At 40.4% G+C, this 23,956-nt stretch overlaps 1 protein-coding gene across 1 annotated transcript in view; it reads left to right on the top strand.

The window, feature by feature from the left end:
- syt9b (synaptotagmin IXb) overlaps positions 1-23,956 on the top strand; it is a 60,544-nt gene that overhangs the window by 12,760 nt on the left and 23,828 nt on the right. Inside the window, exons 2-3 of the mRNA XM_060885041.1 lie at positions 9,622-9,988; positions 10,475-11,021. Of these exons, the coding sequence (XP_060741024.1) occupies positions 9,622-9,988; positions 10,475-11,021 (914 nt within the window). The remainder of the gene's footprint in view (positions 1-9,621; positions 9,989-10,474; positions 11,022-23,956) is intronic.

Raw genomic sequence — 23,956 nt, 5'->3', positions numbered from 1 at the left:
TTCATGCTTATATATCAAAAAGTGCATTGTATCATCTCAAAAGCAGAGATACTCCCTCAACTGTAATGCCACTCTTTGATTAACATTCAATATTCTTAATATTACTTTGAACTAGTTAAAAACTGACACCGATTACTAAAAATGCCACTTAGTGTCATCGGTAGAAGACGCGTCCCACATCATGTTAATAATTTCTGCAGTCAGAAATGGCATGTCTTCAAACAGCAGCGTTCACACAGCACAAAGAGCTTTCAGGGGATGATTAACAAACTTAAGTACCGCACAGCACCATGCCTCCTTTACTGGAGCTTATATACACACGGAAGACACCTCTTTCACCTGAACTGACCTACACACAGACCACGCCTCCTTCACTGGAACTATCATACACATAGACCACACCTCCTTCACTGGAACTTTCATACACACAGACCACGCCTCCTTTACTGGAACTATCATACACACAGACCACGCCTCCTTCACTGGAACTGTCATACACACTGACCACGCCTCCTTCACTGGAACTGTCATACACACTGACCACGCCTCCTTCACTGGCGCTTACAGTATATACACACTGACCACACCTCCTTCACTGGAACTGTCATACACACTGACCACGCCTCCTTCACTGGAACTGTCATACACACTGACCACGCCTCCTTCACTGGAACTGTCATACACACTGACCACGCCTCCTTCACTGGCGCTTATATACACACTGACCATGCCTCCTTCACTGGCGCTTATATACACACTGACCACGCCTCCTTCACTGGAACTGTCATACACACTGACCACACCTCTTTCACTGGCGCTTATATACACACTGACCATGCCTCCTTCACTGAAACTGTCATACACACTGACCACGCCTCCTTCACTGGCGCTTATATACACACTGACCACGCCTCCTTCACTGGCACTTATATACACACTGACCACGCCTCCTTCACTGGAACTGTCATACACACTGACCACGCCTCCTTCACTGGCACTTATATACACACTGACCACGCCTCCTTCACTGGCACTTATATACACACTGACCACGCCTCCTTCACTGGCGCTTATATACACACTGACCACGCCTCCTTCACTGGAACTGTCATACACACTGACCACGCCTCCTTCACTGGCGCTTATATACACACTGACCACGTCTTCTTCACTGGAACTGACCACGCCTCCTCACTGTAAATGCCATTGACATTACCCATGCCTTCTCAGCCACAGCTTGTCCACTGAGACTGACAGACCTCAAGGCCACACCTCAACACACAAGTACTTTATACTGAAGGAGTAATATAAATGTATATGATTTAATGACTCATGAGTTAAAAAGATCTTTGAAGAATATAATTGATGCAACTCCTAATTTTCAGACACTTTATTCAGATCACGCTCATGTCTGTGCAGTGCTTTATTGTTGCTTTTCCTCTTTGATGAATATCCATTCATTAGAAACAATGCATTTTCTATGCAAATTAAGTTAAGGCAATTAAACTTGTCATTGCTTTTCTCCAGACGTAGCCTGCAATTAGCAAAGCTCACTGAATTCCAGGGTCCTTTTTTTCCGTCAGAGACCGATATTGAGTTTAATTAAGTCGATTACAACTTGTCAAGCATTACCAAACGAAGCTCATGGGTCGGATGGTTTAAACCGTTAAAAGGTCCTCAGCCCATCCTTCAGCCCCACCTCCTAATAAAGATGACGTAAAGCACAAACTCAGACGAGCTCTTCCTCGTTGTACTGACTTCAGAACAGCAGCATGGATGAAATTTGCTACAAATGTCACACCGTCTCAGTGTCTCAGTTAAAAGCCCTAGTGACACATTTTTATGGTTTACGGACTGCTGATTGGTGCTCCGCCAACATTAAAAAGACTTTTATATGAAACCACAGTACAACATTGCTGGCGATAAAACCCATTACATTGAATTGCTGCTTTTTACACGCTGTCTACTCCTGGACTGCTCAATATATCATACATTAATTTTTACCACAGCCGTCGGAAGCAATATGCTAATAAGTGTGTTAAAATAAACCGATTCATGAGTCAGCCATCTCAACCACGTTCCAGTATTTCTGTGTATTTGTCTTATTTTACACAAACCTTATTAATGTTAGTCCAAATAATGTTTTTATTAACACACAGAAAACTTCACAAGAGTTTTTAAACACTGCAATATAGTAACTGTATAATATAATTGGTATGGTATGGTATTGGATTGGTATGGACCCATCAACCTCCTTTCTTTCCTTTCGTGCATTGTTAGCTCGTAGGAATTGAGGATACAGAAAGAACAGATGGCGAAGGGAGAGAAAAGGAGGAGGACTGGTCCATGGGAGGAGATGCAGGATCACAGACCGAAGGATTGAAACAAGGAAGCAGAATAAATGAGGGATAATGTGACAGAGATGCATGAGGTAGAAAAAAATAAAAAGAAATGGACGGGAGGAAGGAGTGAAACCAATTGAATCCTGTCCAGTCTGTGTGTTTAGATCAATCCTGACATTCACATGGTCCAATAAATGCAAATTACTTTGGTCCAATAAATAATTCTAAACTCCTTTTTTTTCAGTTGATGTGAAACATCCTGACTTTTACACCAACACACCTGATTACATTTCCTAGAATAAAAGTCTCTTGAATTCTCCTTGTCATGTTACACTGGAAACCATCCAATCAAATGCAAAGTCCTTTATCCTAAAATTTTGTTTTAGCTTTACCTTTTGTCTACAAAGCACTGACACTCGAATACTACTAAAAAATATTAAATAACGACTATATTTCCTTTAATTTGGGTATTTCACACTGAAAAGGCTTCCCCTGGGTCCTAGTAAACTCTGGTTAAGCTGAATCCTGGGTTATTTTGTTTGAAGTTTCACACTGCTCGTACTTTACCCAGGTCAACAGTTAATTCTGCTTAATTCTACATTTATCCAAAACCCTGCCTTAGCGTTCTTATTTGCATATTTGCCATGTCAACAACTGTGATTGGATAAAAACAGCATGCAACCTTTTTAAATAACGCTAACGTCTCACCCGCTTTGACATAAGAGTGAGAATAAAAGGCACCATTATATTTTACAGCTTTCTAATCTTTTTTTAAGAGCTTTGCACTAATATCCAACTTTTTTAATTTATCAGCGTGACGTATTTCCTTTATATATTTGTAAAGTGTTGCTATGTCCTGGTTTTCTTGTGATATGAAGAAGAATACTTTTGTCAGATTTATATTACAGCACAGTGAATTACCTTCTTCACATATCCCAACGTTGGGGTTCAGACAGCACCCCCGGAGCAGTGAGGGGTAAGGGCCTTACTCAAGGGCCCAACAGTGGTAGCTTGGCAGTGCTGTGGCTTGAACCCCGATCTGTCATTCAAGAACCCAGAGCCTTAACCGCTTAAGCCATCACTGCACAGAGTTACTATAAAGTTTCTGATTGGGTGTCTGTTGCTAAGCAACTAGCCGTGATATTCTAACACCGCTAACATCGTTTCGCGGGGTTCAGAATGACAATAATCTGGGACTAAAATCAGTGTGAAAAGCTTTTTACCTTTTTTAAGCATCTGGCATACAAGTGAATGTATGTTAAGAGTTAACAGTCACTATAGAAACAATTCCATATTAGATTGAATGCGTTATTATTAAAGCTGCGTAGGCAGAAGGACCGTCAGTACTGCTGTTGTAGAGAATGAAGCAACAGCTTGTATAGAGTGTATAATGAAATATAATGACTATCAGCATGGACAATGCATGTTAATAAACAGTTATTTTTGTGTGATAAGACATGGTGTGTATTTGGGTGTAACAAAGACAAAATTCGTCATCACCTGACAAATTTCATCGTGCTTTAGACGAAAGCTGAGAACGAAAGTTTTACAACCTTGTACAGTACACTTCATTCTCTCTTGAGAAGCTACAGCAGAGTTTCTTTTTTTCCCCATAAATGTTTAAAGGCACATTTCAAAATTTAATGGAACATCGGCTAGAATCGGATCTGATCTCCAGACCTGGCGGAACAGAAACTTGGCTTTCAGCCTGCTTTAGTCAGTTAATCCTACCGAACCAGTTCTGACCACATGTCCTGATCTCATGACGTGGTAAAACCTGACAGTGTGTTTTAGAACCCCGGTGCGACCTTCTTGTTAGTTCACTCACTGGTGCTCATCCTCACCTAGCTACTGTGTTGGGTTTGTAAGGCTGTTTCCACACTTTTTTTTTTTTTGATAAACTTTCAGCAAAGTGCTGAGTCACATCTAGTTGGAAGGCATATAAGAAAAACAACCCTGGAAGACAAAGCTGAGGTATAGAGCTAGTCTTGTTAGGATTTTGATATGATGCGGTTCATATAAAAAAATTTAATTATTAAAACAGTGGTGCAGAAGGTGTGGGGGGCACGGTGGCTAAGTGGTTCGCACGTTTGCCTCACACCTCCAGGGTTGGGGGTTCGATTCCCGCTTCCGCCTTGTGTGTGTGGAGTTGGCATGTTCTCCCCGTGCCTCGGGGGTTTCCTCCGGGTACTCCGGTTTCCTCCCCCGGTCCAAAGACATGCATGGTAGGTTGATTGGCATCTCTGGAAAATTGTCTGTAGTGTGTGATTGCGCGAGTGAATGAGAGTGTGTGTGTGTGTGCCCTGCGATGGGTTGGCACTCCGTCCAGGGTGTATCCTGCCTTGATGCCCGATGACGCCTGAGATAGGCACAGGCTCCCCGTGACCCAAGGTAGTTTGGATAAGCGGTAGAAAATGAATGAATGAATGAATGAATGGTGCAGAAGGTAGCATTTTCCAGCTCCAGTTTCCCCAGGGTTTCCTCTGGGTTCCTCTGGTTTCATTCCACCTCCGTAACCATGCCGGGTGACTGTTGATGCTAACTGACCCCTAAATGTGTATGTTGCTATGTGTATGTAAATTTACAATGATTGACTGTGGCTCCACCTCAAGAGTGACCAGGATAAAGCTATGTTTTATTTTTTAAGATGAAGTTTTAATTAATCCACATACTAGCATGCTATTTCGAATTGAGAGGAAACTGGAGAACATGGACGAAATCCATATGGACACTGTCATAGCACGAGGGAGACAAGCTTAGGATCGAACCCTGGGACACCAAAGCTATGAAGATTATTTGTATGTTAAACAGGTTCTGAGAAAATCTGAGATAAAAGCACAGTCTGATTAAGATGCACAGGACAGTAACGTTGTTCATGTTCATTTTTTTCCAAGCTTTGATGGCCTGAGTTGTAATTTATTGGCTATGAAATTCATGTTGAGGCTTTTACATGATTCGGCAAGGCGTGCTTTGAAACACAGTGTAATTATCTCTCTCTCTCTCTCTCTCTCTCTCTCTCTCTCTCTCTCTGTCTGTCTCCTTCTCTTTGATGCTTATTATAAGGACTTTATTGATATTGTGATAATTCACTGTGGATGTGCTGTTTCCTTTCTTTTGGACTCAGAGCTAACCACACAGTTTGGTCTCTTCCTCTGGTGTGAGAGAGAGAGAGAGAGAGAGAGATAAAAGCATGGGAGAGACTGTGGCTCATTCACTCCCCACTATAAGCTCGTTCTCTGTCTCTGTGCCCTAATTCAGAGCGCAAACATCCCTCGAGAATAGCCAAATGGCATGGATGGTGGGGAGAGAGAGAAAAAAGAGGCAGAGCATGAAAGAGGAACGTAGACAAGATGCATGGGAGTAGACGATGGTGGCGGGGACAGATAGTGCACTGAGGAAGAGGAGGAGTGTGAACGAGCTCATGGGATGAATGAGTGCACACAGGAGAAGAGCATGAGAAGAAAGATGATGAGAGACACATGGAAGAATGGAGGAGGGCTACTGAGAAGTACGGAGAGATAGAAGTAAGAAACGGAAAGACGAGAAAGAAAGTTGAGACCAGAAGGAAGGACAGACGGAAGGAAAATAAAGAGAGTGAAATAGAGACAGGGCGTTCAAGAGGATGATGGACGAACAGATAATATTTCTTGCCGTTTGTTTAGTAAGATGCATTCATCTCCAACTTTCACATACTGTACTGTAGATGTGAACCAATATTTGGGAATAATCTCAAATCACATATTGAATATCACTCACTCATTTACAAACCCATTTAAAGTATGGTCCAGACAGTGTACTAAACTGAGTACTTAGTATTAGTACTAATAGTATTAGTAATAAGTAATTAGTATTAATACTAATGGGCAGTCGTGGCCTAATGGTTAGAAGATTGACTCCTAACCCTAAGGTTGTGGGTTCGAGTCTCGGGCAATACCACGACTGAGGTACCACGACTGAGGTACCACGACTGAGGTTCCACGACTGAGGTGCCCTTGAGCAAGGCACCGAACCCCCCCCAACTGCTCCCCAGGCGCCGCAGCATTAATGGCTGCCCACTGCTCCGGGTGTGTGTTCACAGTGTGTGTGTGTTCACTGCTGTGTGTGTGCACTTTGGATGGGTTAAATGCAGAGAATGATTTCTGAGTATGGGTCACCGTACTTAGCTGTATGTCACTTCACTTCACTTCACTAATAGTAGAAGAGCTTTTTTTAGGTCAGAGTAGTAAAGAAGGTAGAGCATGTGTTTATCTTGTATTGTACAGTCAAACAGTAGCTCAAGCTCAGGATCCACAACACTGGACCATTACCATCATGCCTTCCTCTATTTCATTTCATTTCATTTCATTTCATTCAAGCCTAATAAAATTCTTCTCAAACATATAACCAGATGCATTGTAATAGCTGATAATCCCATTCTGTTGATTTGTACCACTTTATACAAACAATAACAATAAAGAAGTTCATTCATTCATTCATTCCAGAAAGTGCTGAACCGTGTGAGATTTCCACACACAACAGTCTCTAGAGTTTAGACAGAACGGTGCAGAAAAACTTAAAACGTCCTGTGAGCAAGTGGAGGGTCTGAAGCATGAAATGTCTCATTGACTAGAGAGATCAGAGGAGAATAATCCGATTGCTTTGCTGCCAGGAAGGATATACTGTAGAAACTCGTTTAACACAAGCACATACATGAGCACATGGATACTCATACACAAGCCCGTGGATACTTTAAAGAACTTTTGACACCTGGAACAGTTTGTGGTTGATGTTTGTTGCCTCTGTTGTTTTTAAGTGTCTGCCTAATGAATAAATGCAAATACATGATGTAAATGACTCTGTGCTGGATGAATAACTTCTACTCTTCTAGTTTCATTTCCTTTGGGATCGACCAAGTCATTAATATTTCAGCTCGGATACATAAAACAACGCGTTACGCATTGTGACACGTCTTCGGTGGTATGTTGCGTGTAAAAATACTGCAGCAAAAAAAAAAAAAAACTTAAAACATAAAAACATGATGTTTGATATGATCATTTTTGAGCTGATATTCAAATACATAAAAAAAAAAAAATTACGCAATTTTTACAACAGCATCTCAGACTAATTTAAAATATATTAAAGGTGCGGTGCACGATGTTTGAAAGCCAATGTTGACATTTGAAATCACCAAAACAAACACGCCCCTAACCCAAATAGGTGTCACCCCTGTTTTGATAGCTCCGCCCCCACACATACATACGCAACCCAGGCAACTATTATGGCGGAACCTGCTGGGGCAGCTGTCCGAGGGGAGATTTTTATCAATAAATGAACTCGATGAGTAATACTATGGTAATACAAATGTGTTTTTGTAGTACTGTGTGTTGTACCGTGAAAGGTTTAGCTCCGTTTCACGCGGAAGACGACGTCCAACACCTAGAACCCGAGGCAGAGGTAACGGCAGGTATCCGTCATGTCAATGTTTCAATCGCTTTCTGCTAATGTCACACATGCGCACTGAACACTCTCCGCCGCATATTGACAAGACACGCCCCTTTCTGCTCATTGGCTACGCGTTTGTTTTGTTTGTCGGCCTGACTTGAGCATTTCTCAAACATAGTGCATTTCTATAGTAACAATTCATTCACACACCAATGTATACCATGCACTGAGTGGGTCTTTTCTGAAGGATTCTGGCGTGTCAGCACATTGATACCTATGAGCTATGGCTTATGGTTTCTCTATCACATATAGCTAAAATCTTTTTTTTATTAACTTCTAGAAAGAGAGAGTGCGAGAAAGAGATAGAGAGGCTGGTAAGAGAACAACTTCAGGGACTTGAAGGGACTTGAAGCTCATGTGAAATTAGACACTAAGGACTTTAAGAACTTGTAGTGTTTCAGACGTATTTGAAATCACGTCTGTCTTCAAAACATTCATAAAAATGTTCCAAAAAACAAAAATTATGATTTTTTTTCCAGGAAAATGTTTCTATCCTCAAAGTAAATGATGATTTCAAGCTCGTTTCTGCTGTCTGAGATGCCACAAGTGCTAAAATTGATCATTAACCCTTGTATGTTGGTCGTATTTTTGTTACTCAGCCCGTGTTCGTGGGTCTGTTGGACCGGCTGCATTTTTGGGTTTTTAAATCAACACCATCAAAAATTCGATGTTAAAATACTCTACAGATGTTTACTTCATCCCAATTACAAGCAACATAAACAGCATATCGTCGCTGTCAGGTGGAATCCTCGTATCTCCAATACCGTTATTTTTCAGGAAATTAAAAAAACGCCGTACCTTATCTGCAGTGCACAGGGTTTAGTCCGCGTTACAGTGGATTGTCTTGTGCTAAATTCCTGTCCTCAGACGAGCACCAGAACTAGCGGGGGTCAAGATTTTTTTTTTCTTTGAGCCCAGTGTTTTGAAGACATTTACCTCAGAAGACGTGTTGATTCGTTGCGACTCTTCTTGAGGAGAAATATGCCGCGAAGCTCTCCCGCGGAGTGAGGAAGAGGTGGACAGTTGAAGCGTCCAATGGAGTTATGAGATTTGCGCTCAAGCTATTTTCAAGACTTTAGATTGGTTAATAACTTGTAAAAATAACAGACCCACGTGGGGACTGACCAATAGCATCGATATGTGAAAAAATATGAAATTGACCAAATTTGGACATACGAGGTTTCCGCCCGACAGCGACGATATATAGTTAATATTTGCCCTTTACCTTTATTACATCACATTTTCTAATTAAAGTGCTACTCGTTTTTTGTTGTTTTTTAATAAAATGTAATAAAAAAAAGAAAATCAAATTTAATCAAGTTATGAGTGGAAAAAATCAACAAATTTACAAGGAAGCAAAGTTTTATAAAACTATTGATGTTTATGAACATGGGTCAAACAGACCCGAACAACAAAGGGTTAATTATTAAAATTTTGTGTAAGGTCTCTCACTGAAAGCCAACAGAGTCCTGACTCATTTGATCCGACTTGCAGCTATAAAATTGTTCATTTGTTTATACCGAGTCAGAATGTCCCATTGAACTTTTGTCGTACTTCTGCATGTTTTACAGCCAACACTAGAGGTTTCAGCCCTCTGCATCTATACTTCAGTTACTCCTTTCAGTATGTAAGATGTTTAAAGATTCATAAGTTTAGGATGAAACTTAGCTGTAGTTTCATATCTACTCATTTTGAATTGTGAAACATCTCACACACTGGATTCGGATTTAAATTTGCTTGTACTCGTAGTGTTTAACCTCAAATAACAAGCTATTGTGATCCTTGTGTCTGTGGCCAGATGTATCGGTGAGCCTGCTGTCGTTGATGGTGACCTCGTGTGGCCTGGCTCTGTTTGGTGTCTCGCTCTTTGTGTCGTGGAAGTTGTTCTGGGTGCCATGGCGCGACCGCTTCTGGCCCTCCAGCCTAAAGGAGCAGCAAGGCGAGCAGCAGCCAGTTCTGACCGAAGAAGAGCTTCTGGAGCGCGAGTACAGTGGTGATTTCTTCAAACACACGTCGGTGCCCCCGTTGGTGCCTGAGTCAGCCATGAAGATCAGCCACACGTCACCGGACATCCAACTGGAAGCGCAGACAAAAGCCAAGGACCTCAACCACGTGCACATTGCACGCGTGCAGAGGCAGATCACCGACCCCACGTCATCTGTCCGGTAAGCCCTGGTCTTGAAATGAAAGAGATTTTTTTTACAAGGCTTGTTTGGTTGCTGTATCAGTATCAGAAAGCAAATACATACAAAGATGTGACTTTAGACAACTTCTGCATCAACAGGTTCATTGAAAAAATGCAAATTTTCCATTCACGTCAGATTTAATCATGGCATGTTTACCATCTTGTGTTCTAAAGGTTCTATAATTTTGCATAATGAATAGTGGAAAGTGTTACAGTGTGGAAAAAGTTTTGTTATACCCCTCTGGATTCGGCAATAGGAAGCAACTTACGTTAAATAAAACGTGGTTACATTAAATAAAACTATTTTTAAATAAAAGTGGTCATCACCAATCCGTTTAGTCATTTCTGTCAGCCTGACCTTTGTTATGCTTCAGCAGAAATAATAAATCTTGGCTTAACAGGATTTCATGCCATAAAGCAATGTAAACAACTAATATTAGCACACCTGCTGGTCTCTTTCCTGCAGACATAACTCCATCCGGAGGCAAATAAACCTCTCGAGCCCTGAGTTCAGCCCAGGTCAGTTCCAGAGACAGGAGTCTTTATCCGGGCCGGGTCTGGGCCGGATTAAACCGGAGCTGTACAAGCAGCGCTCGGTGGACACGGACGATGGCAGGAGAGCGGACAGCTGTGGCCGTCTCCACTTTGTCCTTAAGTATGACTGTGACCTGGAACAGCTGATCGTGAAGATCCACAAGGCTGAGAATCTGCCCGCAAAGGACTTTTCGGGAACGTCAGACCCGTACGTTAAGATCTATCTACTGCCTGAGCGCAAGACCAAGCATCAGACCAAAGTGCACCGTAAGACCCTCAACCCTGTGTTTGATGAGGTCTTCTTATTTCCTGTCACATACGGCGAGCTGCACGCTCGCAAGCTGCACTTCAGTGTCTACGATTTTGACCGATTCTCACGCCACGATATCATCGGCCAAGTCGTGGTGGACAACTTCCTGGATTTGCCAGACTTCCCTGGGGAGACAAAGCTCTGCAGAGATATTCTCTATGTCACTGCGGTAAGTCAGTCCTTCAGTTGACGTTATGGATCTAGACCTGGTGCCAAGATCCAATAACTGTGGGTCAGATCCTCTGCTATGTATGAATAGTAAAAACAGAATTTAAATAAACTATAAAATAAAATAACATGGAATTAGTTGTACACTTTTAAATCTCTGCTTAAAACTTATTTTTGTAGCTTTTAATTTGACTAATTGTAATTTTACATAGTGCTTATTTTATTGTCTATTTTTGTTGCTTTAATTATAATCTTTTTATTATGTGTGTAATTTTGTTGCTTTTATTTTGCTTTTGTAAAGTGCTTTGAGATGTTCTTTTAAAGGCGCTATAGAAAATAAAGGTTATTATTATTATTATTATTATTATTATTATTATTATTATTATTATTATTACAGAACTGAGGAAAAATAGACAAAATATTACAAAAAAAAATACAACTTTTAAATAAAATACATGATGATATGAATATGGTGATAGGAATATAAATAGGACTGATAAATAAAATGCAATATAAAGTCCAGTTGATGTAGTGGCTGTGTTTTTCCTGATTTTCTCCCTAATTTGCTCAGTTAGGTCTAACCTATCACACCAACCGGAGTGAGTGATGGCTATAATGTGCTTCCTCTAAACCTCATGCAGTGTCAGGCGGCAAAGTAAGACACTCTGAGGGACGCTATCTATCCACTTCCACATGCTTACTGTACACATAAACGTGATCGGCTTGCATTGGAGTGATGGACAGGGGAGACAGAGTTCTCCACCCTTTCCTCATGAGTGCTCTTCAGGTTTGCTCTCTTGGACTCCTGGCCTCAGATGGATGTGGCAGCATCAGGATACAAACGCACTATTTCCTGATGATGATTTTCTGTCTCACCACTCGGTATAGTGCCTCAGGAACCACAGTCTTTTCTAATAAACCATTGCTGATTAGGTACTTTATGTAGAGACAGAGCTCTTCTTTGTTCGAGTCCTTTGAAATTTTTAATTTTGACGTACATCACTTTTTTAAAGAAAACTGCTCTGTTGTAACAGCTTCAGAGCATGCGCACGAAGCGAAGTTATCTTCCGGCCCGAGTCTCAACATCGGAAATCAATAGGACGAATTTGCACGTCGATTGAAATGCCAGGTATAATTATACAAACCACAAACAAAATTGCATACATCGACAGCAGCTACCAAAAGAATCGATGCGTAATCTGATCAAAGATAAGAAAGGATGCTTCAAATCCTCTCAATTTTATTGTCATCTGATTTTTTAAAATAACCTTTCAGAGAAAGTAGCAAAGCCGGCGGACGCCTGCACAGAGTTATTACACCCGGATCGATAACTCCCGAAGGGCTTTGCGTAGAAGGTTGGGCAGATCAGACGCGTCGCCGTGATGGAATGGTCTCTGTGTGGCATCGTGAAGAGGTTAATTACAGGAGAGAAAGCATATAATGTACAGCTGAAGTACATCTTTATTCATCACATCATTGGTGGTCCAAAAGTGAAAAAGCTGTGAACGAGCTGTGTAACATTTGAATATATGTGTTAGGACAGCGTTTGGTCTCAATTACAGGAAATGAGGTCACTAATCTGCAGACAAACTGATTTTAAAAGGAAGAAAAGCTCTAAATGAATCAGAGATAAGGGTTAAAACAAGCGCTGAGGGTTTACAGCACAGGAAATTAGAGTGTATATATAGATATATCTTTTCATTTTCATTTTTTTCACTGTTGCTTAAAGGGCAGCGTTTGCATCATTTCTTTGTTATTTCTTCATTAGCATCAGCATTAGCATTAGCAATGATTACGAGTCATGATTATGAGGCCAGATGCATTTCACTGTCGTGTCGTGAGCAGATTTTAGCGTTATCACACTGTGAACCGGGAGCGTCTAAAGGATAACAGAGCCGTAATGAGACTCCCGGTGTTTAGAGGTGTCACGCTCTTCTTATCCTTTTTTTTTTTTTTTTTTAAAGGACGCATTCCAAAGCGAAACAATATAAACATTTAGGAGCGGTTTACCCACAAGTCTTATTTTAATGAGAGCTCAGTAGGTTCATCGAACGTGACAGCTCGGCCAATTAGCCTCTCAGGCTCCCGTTTTCAGCTTGTTAGACGTTTTAACCGTTTGCACCACAGAGGATTGTGTGTAACTGCGCATAATGGGTTCTGCAGAATCTGGTTCAAAACAATGCTCAGGTAGAAGTGTAGAAACACAGCTGGATATCAAGTGTCCCCTGATCCCTCTCATGGTTCAGAAAGTAAAAGTATGTGGATGTTTATGGAGGTGGTATCTGCATACGGTTTAGCTTGCCATGTGTGAGTCTATGCTTGGCGTGATTTTGGCTTTTGTGCAAACCTTAAAATCGTCAAAACTCATTTTTTAAATGTTGAGGTGTTTTACATCTGGCTTGTTTGTAATGCTTGTTTTGGATCTCGGTGTGTTTTCTTCCTTGGTTCTAATCTAAAGATGTTCGTAAGGCTTTGTCCTCCTATGCTTGTACCCTGTATGCGTCATGACCAGAGACTGACGTTGTCATCAGTTGTTTTGTTAAGATTATGACAAGGGCAGTAGGGACTGGAGACGAGTTGTCCATAAACAACGTCCAGTAAATCTTCTAGTAGGCCTTCTAGAAGACCTTGGCCTGGTCAGATTAGCTTGGTCAGGAGATGAGCATGTGGTAATTTTGAGCCAATGATTGATGATGTTTTGCTTTTACATATCTTCTGTTTTCTTGAGTTCTGTCTATAAAATCTTGATGTAATCAATGATCGTGGCCCTTTATCCCTCATGCTAAATGTGGAGTGTTGGGTCCAATAAATTGCTCGTGTCTACCAGTGTTATACTTTATTCTTTAAATCTCTCGAACCTCAGAACTTCCACAGCATTTGTTCAAAACAATCAATCCGCTTGCGAATAAACTCTGGATCTGTTCTCTTTTGGTGAGAAAGCAATCGACCGAAAGGTCCAACGATCCGATCATGACGAGCATTGTGTAAAATGCCGTGTTATACACAGCATCTTCGATTACATGAATCCAAGGATAATGTACTGTACCTGATAGTCTTTTGGTGAGCATCTTGCTTCTTCATGTTAAAATGGCGTCTAACAGCGCTGATTTGTAACACCGTTGTCCCAGTGAAAAACCTCAATTCCCGCTCTGATAAATGATTACAACTACAGTTAAAGAAAGCCACAATAAGCTCACAGAGCTGCTGACTCTCCATCTTCTGACCAATGAGAGGACAGTTTACTCACAGGTGACTCACATAATCTCACTGTATGAATGGAGTCAAGGACAAAATGCTACAGTCTCACATTTCAACAATTTCATACAATGCTTCTTTGTTGTACTTTGCTCTTAAATAACTGTTGAAATAAAAAGGGTTTGAGTTAAGACCTTTTTAGCACATAACGTGATTGATTTGCATTCGTTCTAATGGGATGACTAATTAATAGATCAGTAAAAATATGGGAAATGGATTTAGAAATGGAAACTGAATGTGAACTTTTTATTTAACATGTGTGGGATGTGGTAGCCTAGTGGTTAAGGTGTTGGACTACCAGTCTTATGGTTTTGAGTTTGGATCCCAGATTGACCAAACTGGCCCCTGAGCAAAGTCCCTTAACCCTCACTTGCTCAGTTATGTGAAGTAAGAGAGAATGGAAGTCTCTTTGTATGAGAGTAAATTTGTATGGCATAAATGTGATGAAGGGGGGCACGGTGGCTTAGTGGTTAGCACGTTCGCCTCATACCTCCAGGGTTGGGGGTTCGATTCCCGCCTCCGCCTTGTGTGTGTGGAGTTTGCATGTTCTCCCCGAGCCTTGGGGGTTTCCTCCGAGTACTCCGGTTTCCTCCCCCGGTCCAAAGACATGCATGGTAGGTTGATTGGCATCTCTGGAAAATTGTCCGTAGTGTGTGATTGCGTGAGTGAATGAGAGTGTGTGTGTGTGCCCTGCGATGGGTTGGCACTCCGTCCAGGGTGTATCCTGCCTTGATGCCCGATGACGCCTGAGATAGGCACAGGCTCCCCATGACCCGAGGTAGTTCGGATAAGCGGTAGACAATGAGTGAGTGAGTGAGTAAATGAGATGAAAAAAATATATCTTTAGGACATTTGGATGGCTTGTGAAATGTTCCAGATTATCGGGTTGAGAGTTCAAGTAGCGAGATTGAGTAAAATAAATAAAAAGTACACAACGGAAGAAAAATTATGCAGGGGTTTAATTGTAATATTAAGAATTTGAGAAAAAATCCAATCCAAACATCCAAAACTTTGGAGTAAATAAAGGTTTCTTTCATCGTTTGACTTTCTTTCAGCTTTGTGAAACCTTTTCTAAAGACCAAACCAAATGTGTTAGATTTAACCTCTTTTTTTTTTTTTTTTTTTTTTAAGAGCGTTCATTTTCTCAAAGCTTTGCATTATAGAGTTAAGCCTCCCACATAAAGGATCAACAGGAGTTCTCTAGGAACAAGGTGCTGAATTCCAGACCGCATCACTGGAGCTGGTTCTCAGACCCCTTAAAAAAGCTGCTGGTTTGGAGCCAAGATTTATTAACCTGAGGTTCATGGGGGTGCCATCATTTTCTCACCATAACAAGAAGTCATATAAAGTTATTTACCTGAACAGTCAGCGAGATTCTAAACTGGGATTCAACAATCCAATCCATAACATGTTTTGGACTTGAATCCATAACATGACTGCATGCTAAAACGATTACTGCATTTAAAACTGCTGTCACTTACTGTTAGGTCACTTCCTGTTTCCAGAAGCTCTTAAGCAGAAACAGATGATGCTATGCTTTATTAATTAGGTTTCAGTGTGATCAGTGATCAGGGAAAGAGATCTACTTATAAATCCTCCCACGTCTGATAACACAGGCTAGCAATACAGTTGGCTGGTTTCCTGAACATATGTCAGTAATGTTGTTTGCACTCATCCAGCATTGATGGCTCATCCTTAAGCATCTGTTAGCGTCTGTGTAACACAAGCACAAGAGTATAGTGGGGGGCTGAAAGTATTCACAGTTGGTTAACAGACTAGGTTTTAAAAATGACAGGAAGAGATTTTCCAAAACTCGTCACACTTTTCTTCGAACACTATTGCCCCTTTTCCACCGAGGCAGTTTGAGTGCTGGTTCGGAGCCTAATTTGGAACCAGTTCTTTCTTTTTCGACAGCCAAAGCACCGGCTCTGAACCAGGAAAAGTGGTTCTTAAGTAGCACCAAAACGTTGCTGGTCTAGACTTAAGAACCGCTTGTGGGCGGGGCTACTGTTAGTGCATTTGATAATATACCTTAAGTATACTAATGTTTAATACACTTTTACTTTACCGCGATATGATACATTATCAGCACACGTGATAGTAGTTAGCTACATTCTAAGGCTAACTTTTTTCTGTGTTAATGATAAAATAACGTTATGTACTTTCTCGATTACAACCTCCGTTTATACAGATTACAGATTTAAACCAGCACCAGTGCTAGGTCTGAACCAGCACCCGCAAAAAGGGGCATTTGTGATCAGCAACTGGTTACTTCTGTGTGGTCGAAGTTAGGAACGTTTGAGAAACAGCAGCTGATTTAGGAATGCAATAAGGTTAAAACAATGGCAGATTTTTACACCTAAGTGCCGAGTGGTTTACCGTAAGGACAAATAAAGTAAGTACAAACCCAGTTTCTATCACAACCGGCTCAAACATGGTGCAGAAACTGAGGTTGCCTTAGTGTGTAGTAGGAAAGGTCCAGAGGCAAAGGTAGCAGAAGGGCTGAGAACCACTGGGGTAAGAATCTTGATCGGGGTGAAATGCATTTTAATCTGCCTTTTAAAAGAATCAACAGTGAAGTAACATCTGATCGTACTTTGCAAGGGCGTCAATTTGGGTAGGGAAGGTAGGGACATGTCCCTACCAATATCCAGGGAACACTCAATTGTCCCTAGCAATAATTCGATATATATATATATATATATATATATATATATATATATATATATATATATATATATATATATATATATATTTATACATAATCACTGATGTCCGTCTGTGTCTTGTGCTTTTTTACTTATTTCATTTAACATTTATCCAGGAATCATTAAATAAGATAAAAAATATTTTACAACAGCGTTCTGTCAAAAATAGCGGAACTTGTGGAACACAAACGGTTAACAGATCTACCCCCTGCAATGAATCCCGCCTCTGTAACTCACCTCTCTAAAAGGATTGGCCTTTGCCTTTTTTGAGTCCTGCCTCTCTAACCCACGTCGCTGTTTGATTGGCTTTGTCTTTCTCGCTAATGTGTTGAGGTAGGAGGCTGCAGCTAGATTCCGTTGTATGAAGCAATATGCAACGTGATTATTCAGGCTACCGGTATGTGAGTAAGAAAGTATTCTTATAACAAAAGTTTTATGCACAAAATACGGGGAATGTTGTCCCCACCAATGTCAAAATCAAACTTACGCCCTTGATACTTTGTGACTAATCGTGACAGCACCACATCCCCATCACATCATTTTATTCAGTTTTATCAGTTTTATTTTATTCAATATTTATTTTGAACTGAATTATTGGCTTTTAACCATGGACATGGCCAAAAAACAACTTTACAGAAATATATCAATCGCCATCCTTATCCGTGTGATCAGATACTGAGATCATAAATCATTTCCCTTCTATGACCATTTCAGAAAAGTGCAATTATATAAGCAGGAAATTAATTGTAGTTAAACATGAAGTCTATCTTGTTGATGTTATCATTTGTTTGCTGATGGAGACTTTAATGCTGATCTCGAGTTAGTAGCGAGCGCACTCTTAACTCTATCCTATCATCTGCAGTCCAAAGCCATCTCTATAAGTTCTAGATGGTACCATATACACAATGACCTCACGTAACTTCAGCCTGTTCATCTGGAGGCCAAAGTGGTTTCCAAGTGATAAGAATTCAGAGCTAAAGTTCTCTGAGCATCAGGATGGATCAGACAGGTTCGGAGAGCACAAGGAGCCATGATTGCTGTTATACTGGTAGTCATGTTTAGGGTTTGGCTAGGTTTGATTTTTATCGTTATAGTGTCACAAGTTTCTAAACCACCAGTAGAAACCTAGTTTATATCCCAGAGGTTTGCATCAAAGTGTCAGCGAGCATCCTTTCCAGCACTCCAGCATATATAGGTCATATCTGTTGGGACATGCAGCATTAGACCAACAAGAGTATGTACATTAATATATAAATCATTTTCAAGAGACGTAATTACACGTTATATTTTATTACAATTTACATTATGAGTTTTGAAGGAATTATGCTCACTCACTCACTCATTTTCTACCGCTTATCCGAACTACCTCGGGTCACGGGGAGCCTGTGCCTATCTCAGGCGTCATCGGGCATCAAGGCAGGATACACCCTGGACAGAGTGCCAACCCATCGCAGGGCGCACACACACACTCTCATTCACTCACACTATCACACACTACAATTTTCCAGAGATGCCAATCAACCTACCATGCATGTCTTTGGACCGGGGGAGGAAACCGGAGTACCCGGAAGAAACCCCCGAGGCACGGGGAGAACATGCAAACTCCACACACACAAGGGGGAGGTGGGAATCGAACCCCCAACCCTGGAGGTGTGAGGCGAACGTGCTAACCACTAAGCCATCATGCCCCCCCTGGAATTATGCTGTTAGACGTAAATATTTTTACGTATTGATTTAATATGAAGCTGAAGCTCGTCCTAGCGGGAAGTTAGAACTAGTGGATATTTTAAATTTGCATGTGGTTTCCTCAGTTACTCTCTTTTACGCAGTCACAGGGCAGAAGTAGGTGGAAGATTTGCTGTGGTAATACTACAGAGGAACATATTTCCTTGTTTTTTTGAAAGGTGAAGGCACCACAGAGTCTACGGAGGAAGATGAAAATGTTTGCTGTTCACACACTCTTGGTTCTCTCACAATGCCTCAGTCACTGCCTTAATCCTTCCGATCTTCACATTTACAAGAAACAAGTGTACTTGGCTCAGGATCGTGAAAATACAGGAAATATTCTAAGTGTATTTATGATACCAAGGTTTAGTGGAATATCAAACATATTGTACAAATTTCTCACTCTAAGTGAGACAGCACAGAGATGAGAATGCACTTGATAGCAGATTTATTATAATTAGGAGTAGTCAAAGAAACTTTGGCAGTAGTGATGAGGTCGTGTTCCAGAGGGAGATCTGTGGAGGTCCCTTGGCCCTTGAGAAGAGTTGGAGACAGTAATGGTGTAGGAGCGATCCCCAGGAGTGTGTCTTTGGGCTCAGCAGGCAATGAGAGCGTTGGTTAGACAGTAGACTTTGTAAAATTACGGCAGTAAGGACAGCTCAGTGGTTAAGTTGTTGGATTACTGATCAGAAGGTTGTGAGTTCAAATCTCAGGGCCATGGACAGTTGAGTGCAGACCTTGAGTTAAATCTTTCCTATCATCTGCAGTCCAAAGCCATCTTCATGGGTTCTAAGTTGTACCATGTACACGATGACCTCACACCCTTGGGTTAGTGAGTTCAAACCCAGTGCCACCAAGCCACCAATCCTTGGCCCCTGAGCAAGGCCCTTAACTCTCAATTGCTCAGCTGTATAATTGAGATAAATGTCATTCACTCTGGATAAGGATATCACTCTGGATATTGTCTGCCATAAATGAAATTAAATGAAACAGCAAGTTAGTTCCAACTGAGAGTTTGACCTCCATCTATCTGCTGAACCTGGCTCTCCAGTGTGTTCTCCTCCTTGGGGTGAGGAGATTAGTGACACTGCTAATTGTCCCGCTTGCTCGCTAAGCCTGCAGAGCTAACCATGGTGCAGAAACTTCCTCGATCCTTGTCATCTCTGCTGGGAATTTTAGGGCCCAGGAGTGGTTTTCTGCTGGTTTCTCATGAGGTGGTGTGTGTGCCGTCACCACAATATGATGAAACACTGCTTAAAGCCAAGCTGAATTCACTAATACTAAAATTACTGTGATTGATTGAAATTTCTCTGGTATGTTCCATCCTTCAGAACGATGAAGCTATTCTGTTATACGTTTTGCTTGCTAATTTTTTTTCTTTATATTGCTTTCACTCACTTGGTTATTTGTTGTTTGCTAGATGAAATTTTCCTCAGTAGATTATGCAAGCTGATTTTGTGGGTTTGTTTATGCTTTGCTAGTTTGCTCTAGGTTTTACTCACAATGTCTGCTTTTGTTTACGAGGTTAACATTTGCTTGCTAGTTTGTTTTTACTAACCTGGTTACCTTTTACTCACTAGGTTGGAATATACACACTAGATTAGCATTTGCAAGATTAGCCATTTACTCACTAGGTTAGCATTTACTAGATCAGCATTTACTCATTAAGTTAGTATTTTCTTAGTTTATTAGCATTTACTCACTATGCTAGCATTTACTCACTAGATTATCATTTACTAACTAGTTTGCTTTCCCTGTCTTTTTACATCCTAAGTTGTCTTTTATTCTCACGTTTGCTTTCAGCCATCATGTTAGCTTTATCTTTCTGTTTTGTGTTCAGTTCTGTTTGCTTTCATTTTCTTTACTCAGACTCAAAGTGAAAAATTTTCGAATCATCAGAAATCATAACTATCTGGATTATATAAGAATGTCTGGTTAAAACATTTCCGATCTGGTATAGTACATGTAAACATTACAATGTCATTAATTATTAACCGTTTGTTTTACACATTGTGAGTTATGAGACTAGCATTGGGCTAATTTGAGAGCCATAATGGATTCAGGTTTTGCGGTTCTTCTGAACATAAAAACAGGAGGAGATTTGGGTCTTTAATTAGGTGTTGGTCAGGGAATAAAGCAAAAGGGTTTGTAAAAAAAAAAGGATATTTTTGTCCCTTATATAATTAGAGGAACTTTATTGATCTTTATCAGCACGGTGAGCCAGTTATCACTCAGTGCACTATACATGTAGAATTCAGGCAAGACTTTATTGAGAGCATCTCAGCGTGACAAGAAATCAACTTAACAGTCAACAGAAACTGGCTTTAAGTATTTAAACTCTGCCAGCTAGTGATATTTGACATTTCTGGATTAGGCCTGATTTTTAAATTAGTCCTGTCATTCAAGGTCTCTAATGGCAACAGCCTTGTGGAAAAAAATCTGTTTTCTTTCTACTCTATTTAAATTATCAGAAATGGTTTCTCATATATACATATATGTGTGTGTGTGTATATATATATAGAGAGAGAGAGAGAGAGAGAGAGAGACCTGATTTTTTTTTTTTACTAAGACTATTTTTTGTAACCTCATTTGCACTCATTATGTTTCACAGCCATAATAACATAATATTCAATAAACTTTTGTTTCTCCTTCTCCTTTTATTGATTTGATTAATCAGTTCAAAATAATAAACATTAATAGAAACATTGTTCACTTTTATTATAGCAATAACTTTATTATAAATTTGTCACAAAAACAAATGTCACTTTCATTGTTAAATGTTATTTATGTTGTTTGGGATTGAGATATAAGACTGTTTTTATTTATTTATTATTTCTCTAGTGCTTTTAAAACCCCAAAAATGTACCAGGTCATCTTGACCCAAACCGTAACAAAGGGTCCAAAGAATGAACATAACACAAGGGTTAAGCTTTAATCTATAGTTTACGTTGATATGAAAGTGATCTGATGAATTGGCATAAATTAAAATAAAAATATCAATAACAATATCCTATATGTCATTTAAACCAAAAACACAAAATCCATACTAATGCAGTGTTGTATATAAATCGTTGTGTTTGATAAGCTGAATTTGTCCTTAATCCCCGGGCCGCCTATAAATAAAACACAAGCTAGTTAACGTATGTAAAGGTCAATCCATTTCTCCCAGCTAGAGCAAAGGAGATACTGAGACAGTTATTGAATGAGGAGTAAAAGGTCAATCGGGATGATTTACTGATGCTGAATGAGCTGCCCAGGAACGTTCACCTTGGCAATAAGGATATTTCACTGCCCTGAGACATGTGATGACATTTCTACAGGGCTGCTAATACAGTACTTTACATACGTATGCAAGAACATTAAAAGTTACATTCTTAACAGAAATAGGATATGCTTGTTTGCATGACGAGGGGTACGGTGGCTTAGTGGATAGCACGTTTGCCTCACATCTCCAAGTTTGGGGGTTCGATTCCTGCCTCCGCCTTGTGTGTGTGGAGTTTGCATGTTCTCCCCGTGCCTCGGGGGTTTCCTCCGGGTACTCCGGTTTCCTCCTCCGGTCCAAAGACATGCATGGTAGGTTGATTGGCGTCTCTGGAAAACTGTCCGTAGTGTGTGATTGCGTGAGTGAATGAGAGTGTGTGTGTGTGTGCCCTGCGATGGGTTGGCACTCCGTCCAGGGTGTATCCTGCCTTGATGCCCGATGACGCCTGAGATGGACACAGGCTCCCGTGACCCGAGGTAGTTCGGATAAGCGGTAGAAAATGAGTGAGTGAGTGTTTGCACGACTATTTCAACAATATGCAGGATGAAATGTTCAGAGGTCATTCAAAACTTTTCTCAAGTCTAATCTCATTCCACACCACCAGAGGTCACTATCACTTGAGCGTTTACCTATTTACCAGGTAAACAAGCTTACTTGGTTTTAATCATGTTCTCATTCTGGGTCACTATGAACATGTGTGAACTTGCCAACTTTTGGGGGCTTTACCTCCTGCAATTCAGAGACGATTATTATTTCCTTTTCAAAAATTTATGCTGTTTTGTTTCTTTGATTATTTACCACGTGTGTCATTTTTGGGGCAGTGTTGGCTCAAGTGGTCTAGGGCTTGTTGGTCGGGGTTCAAGCCCCAGCACTGCCAAGCTGAGACGGTTAGGCAATTGAGGAAGGCCCTTAACCCTCCCTACTCCAGAGGCACTGTATCAGAGCTGCCTTTGCTTTCTGACCCAATCTTCCTCAGTTATTTTATGTGAAGAAAAGATTTCAATAATAATTTAAATTGCTGATTGTAAATTTAAGAATTTAAAATGTTAAAAATGCTAAATAGATTGGCAGTGTAATAAAAGCTTTATTTCTACCTGCTCAAATGTTAGCTAGCACTAATGACTTCATAAAATAAACTGAATGCTAATTGCTTCTTTAGTCAAGTATTTTGGTCAGATGCGTGGATAAAAACAGACCCAAATGCAGGATAGATAAAATAAACTGGTTTATTTATTAAAATGAACAAAACTAGACTACAGACACAACCAAAGACATGACACAAGACTTGACAAACGACGAGGATTCCGTGCTGCCATAGGCAACGTGGCACGGCTAAGTAAATGACAATTAACACATAAGGAACAGGTGTGCAGAGGCGGGGAGGAATAAACAAGGGCGAGGCAGACACGTGACACAGAACATAAACAAAAGCACATGGCCAAAAGTCCGGGCTGGACCCTGACAAGAATATAAACGGTGTAATATTTGTTGTGTTGTGTAACCCAGTAAGACTTGGTAATGTTATGATATGACCATTTTGCCAGAGTATGATAATGATTCTTTGAAGTTTCTGCTAATGTTTATTTATTATTATTTATCTTTCTAGAATGTAATTTAGTGCTTTGTGTTGATAAAGAAAAAGAAAGATTTAAGTGACTGGTTCGTTGCGATAGTTGGATTTTGACTCGACAAAAACCTTTTATTCACTATGTTAGTATTTACTACATCAACATTTACTCATTAAGTTAGTGTTTACTTAGTTTATCAGCATTTACTCACTACGCTAGCATTCACTCACTAGATTATCGTTTACTAACTAGTTTGCTTTTCCTGTCTTTTTTACATCCTAAGTTGTCTTTTATTCTCACGTTTGCTTTCAGCCATCATGTTAGCTTTATCTTCCTGTTTTGTGTTCATTTCCATTTGCTTTTATTTTCTTTACTCAAATTTTTGAATCATCAGAAATCATAACTATCTGGATTATAT

The sequence above is a fragment of the Tachysurus vachellii genome, chromosome 13, assembly GCF_030014155.1.
Source record: "Tachysurus vachellii isolate PV-2020 chromosome 13, HZAU_Pvac_v1, whole genome shotgun sequence".
Lineage (NCBI taxonomy): Eukaryota > Metazoa > Chordata > Actinopteri > Siluriformes > Bagridae > Tachysurus > Tachysurus vachellii.
The sequence above is the reverse complement of the archived record's forward strand: the minus strand, read 5'-3'. Positions and strand labels throughout refer to the sequence as shown.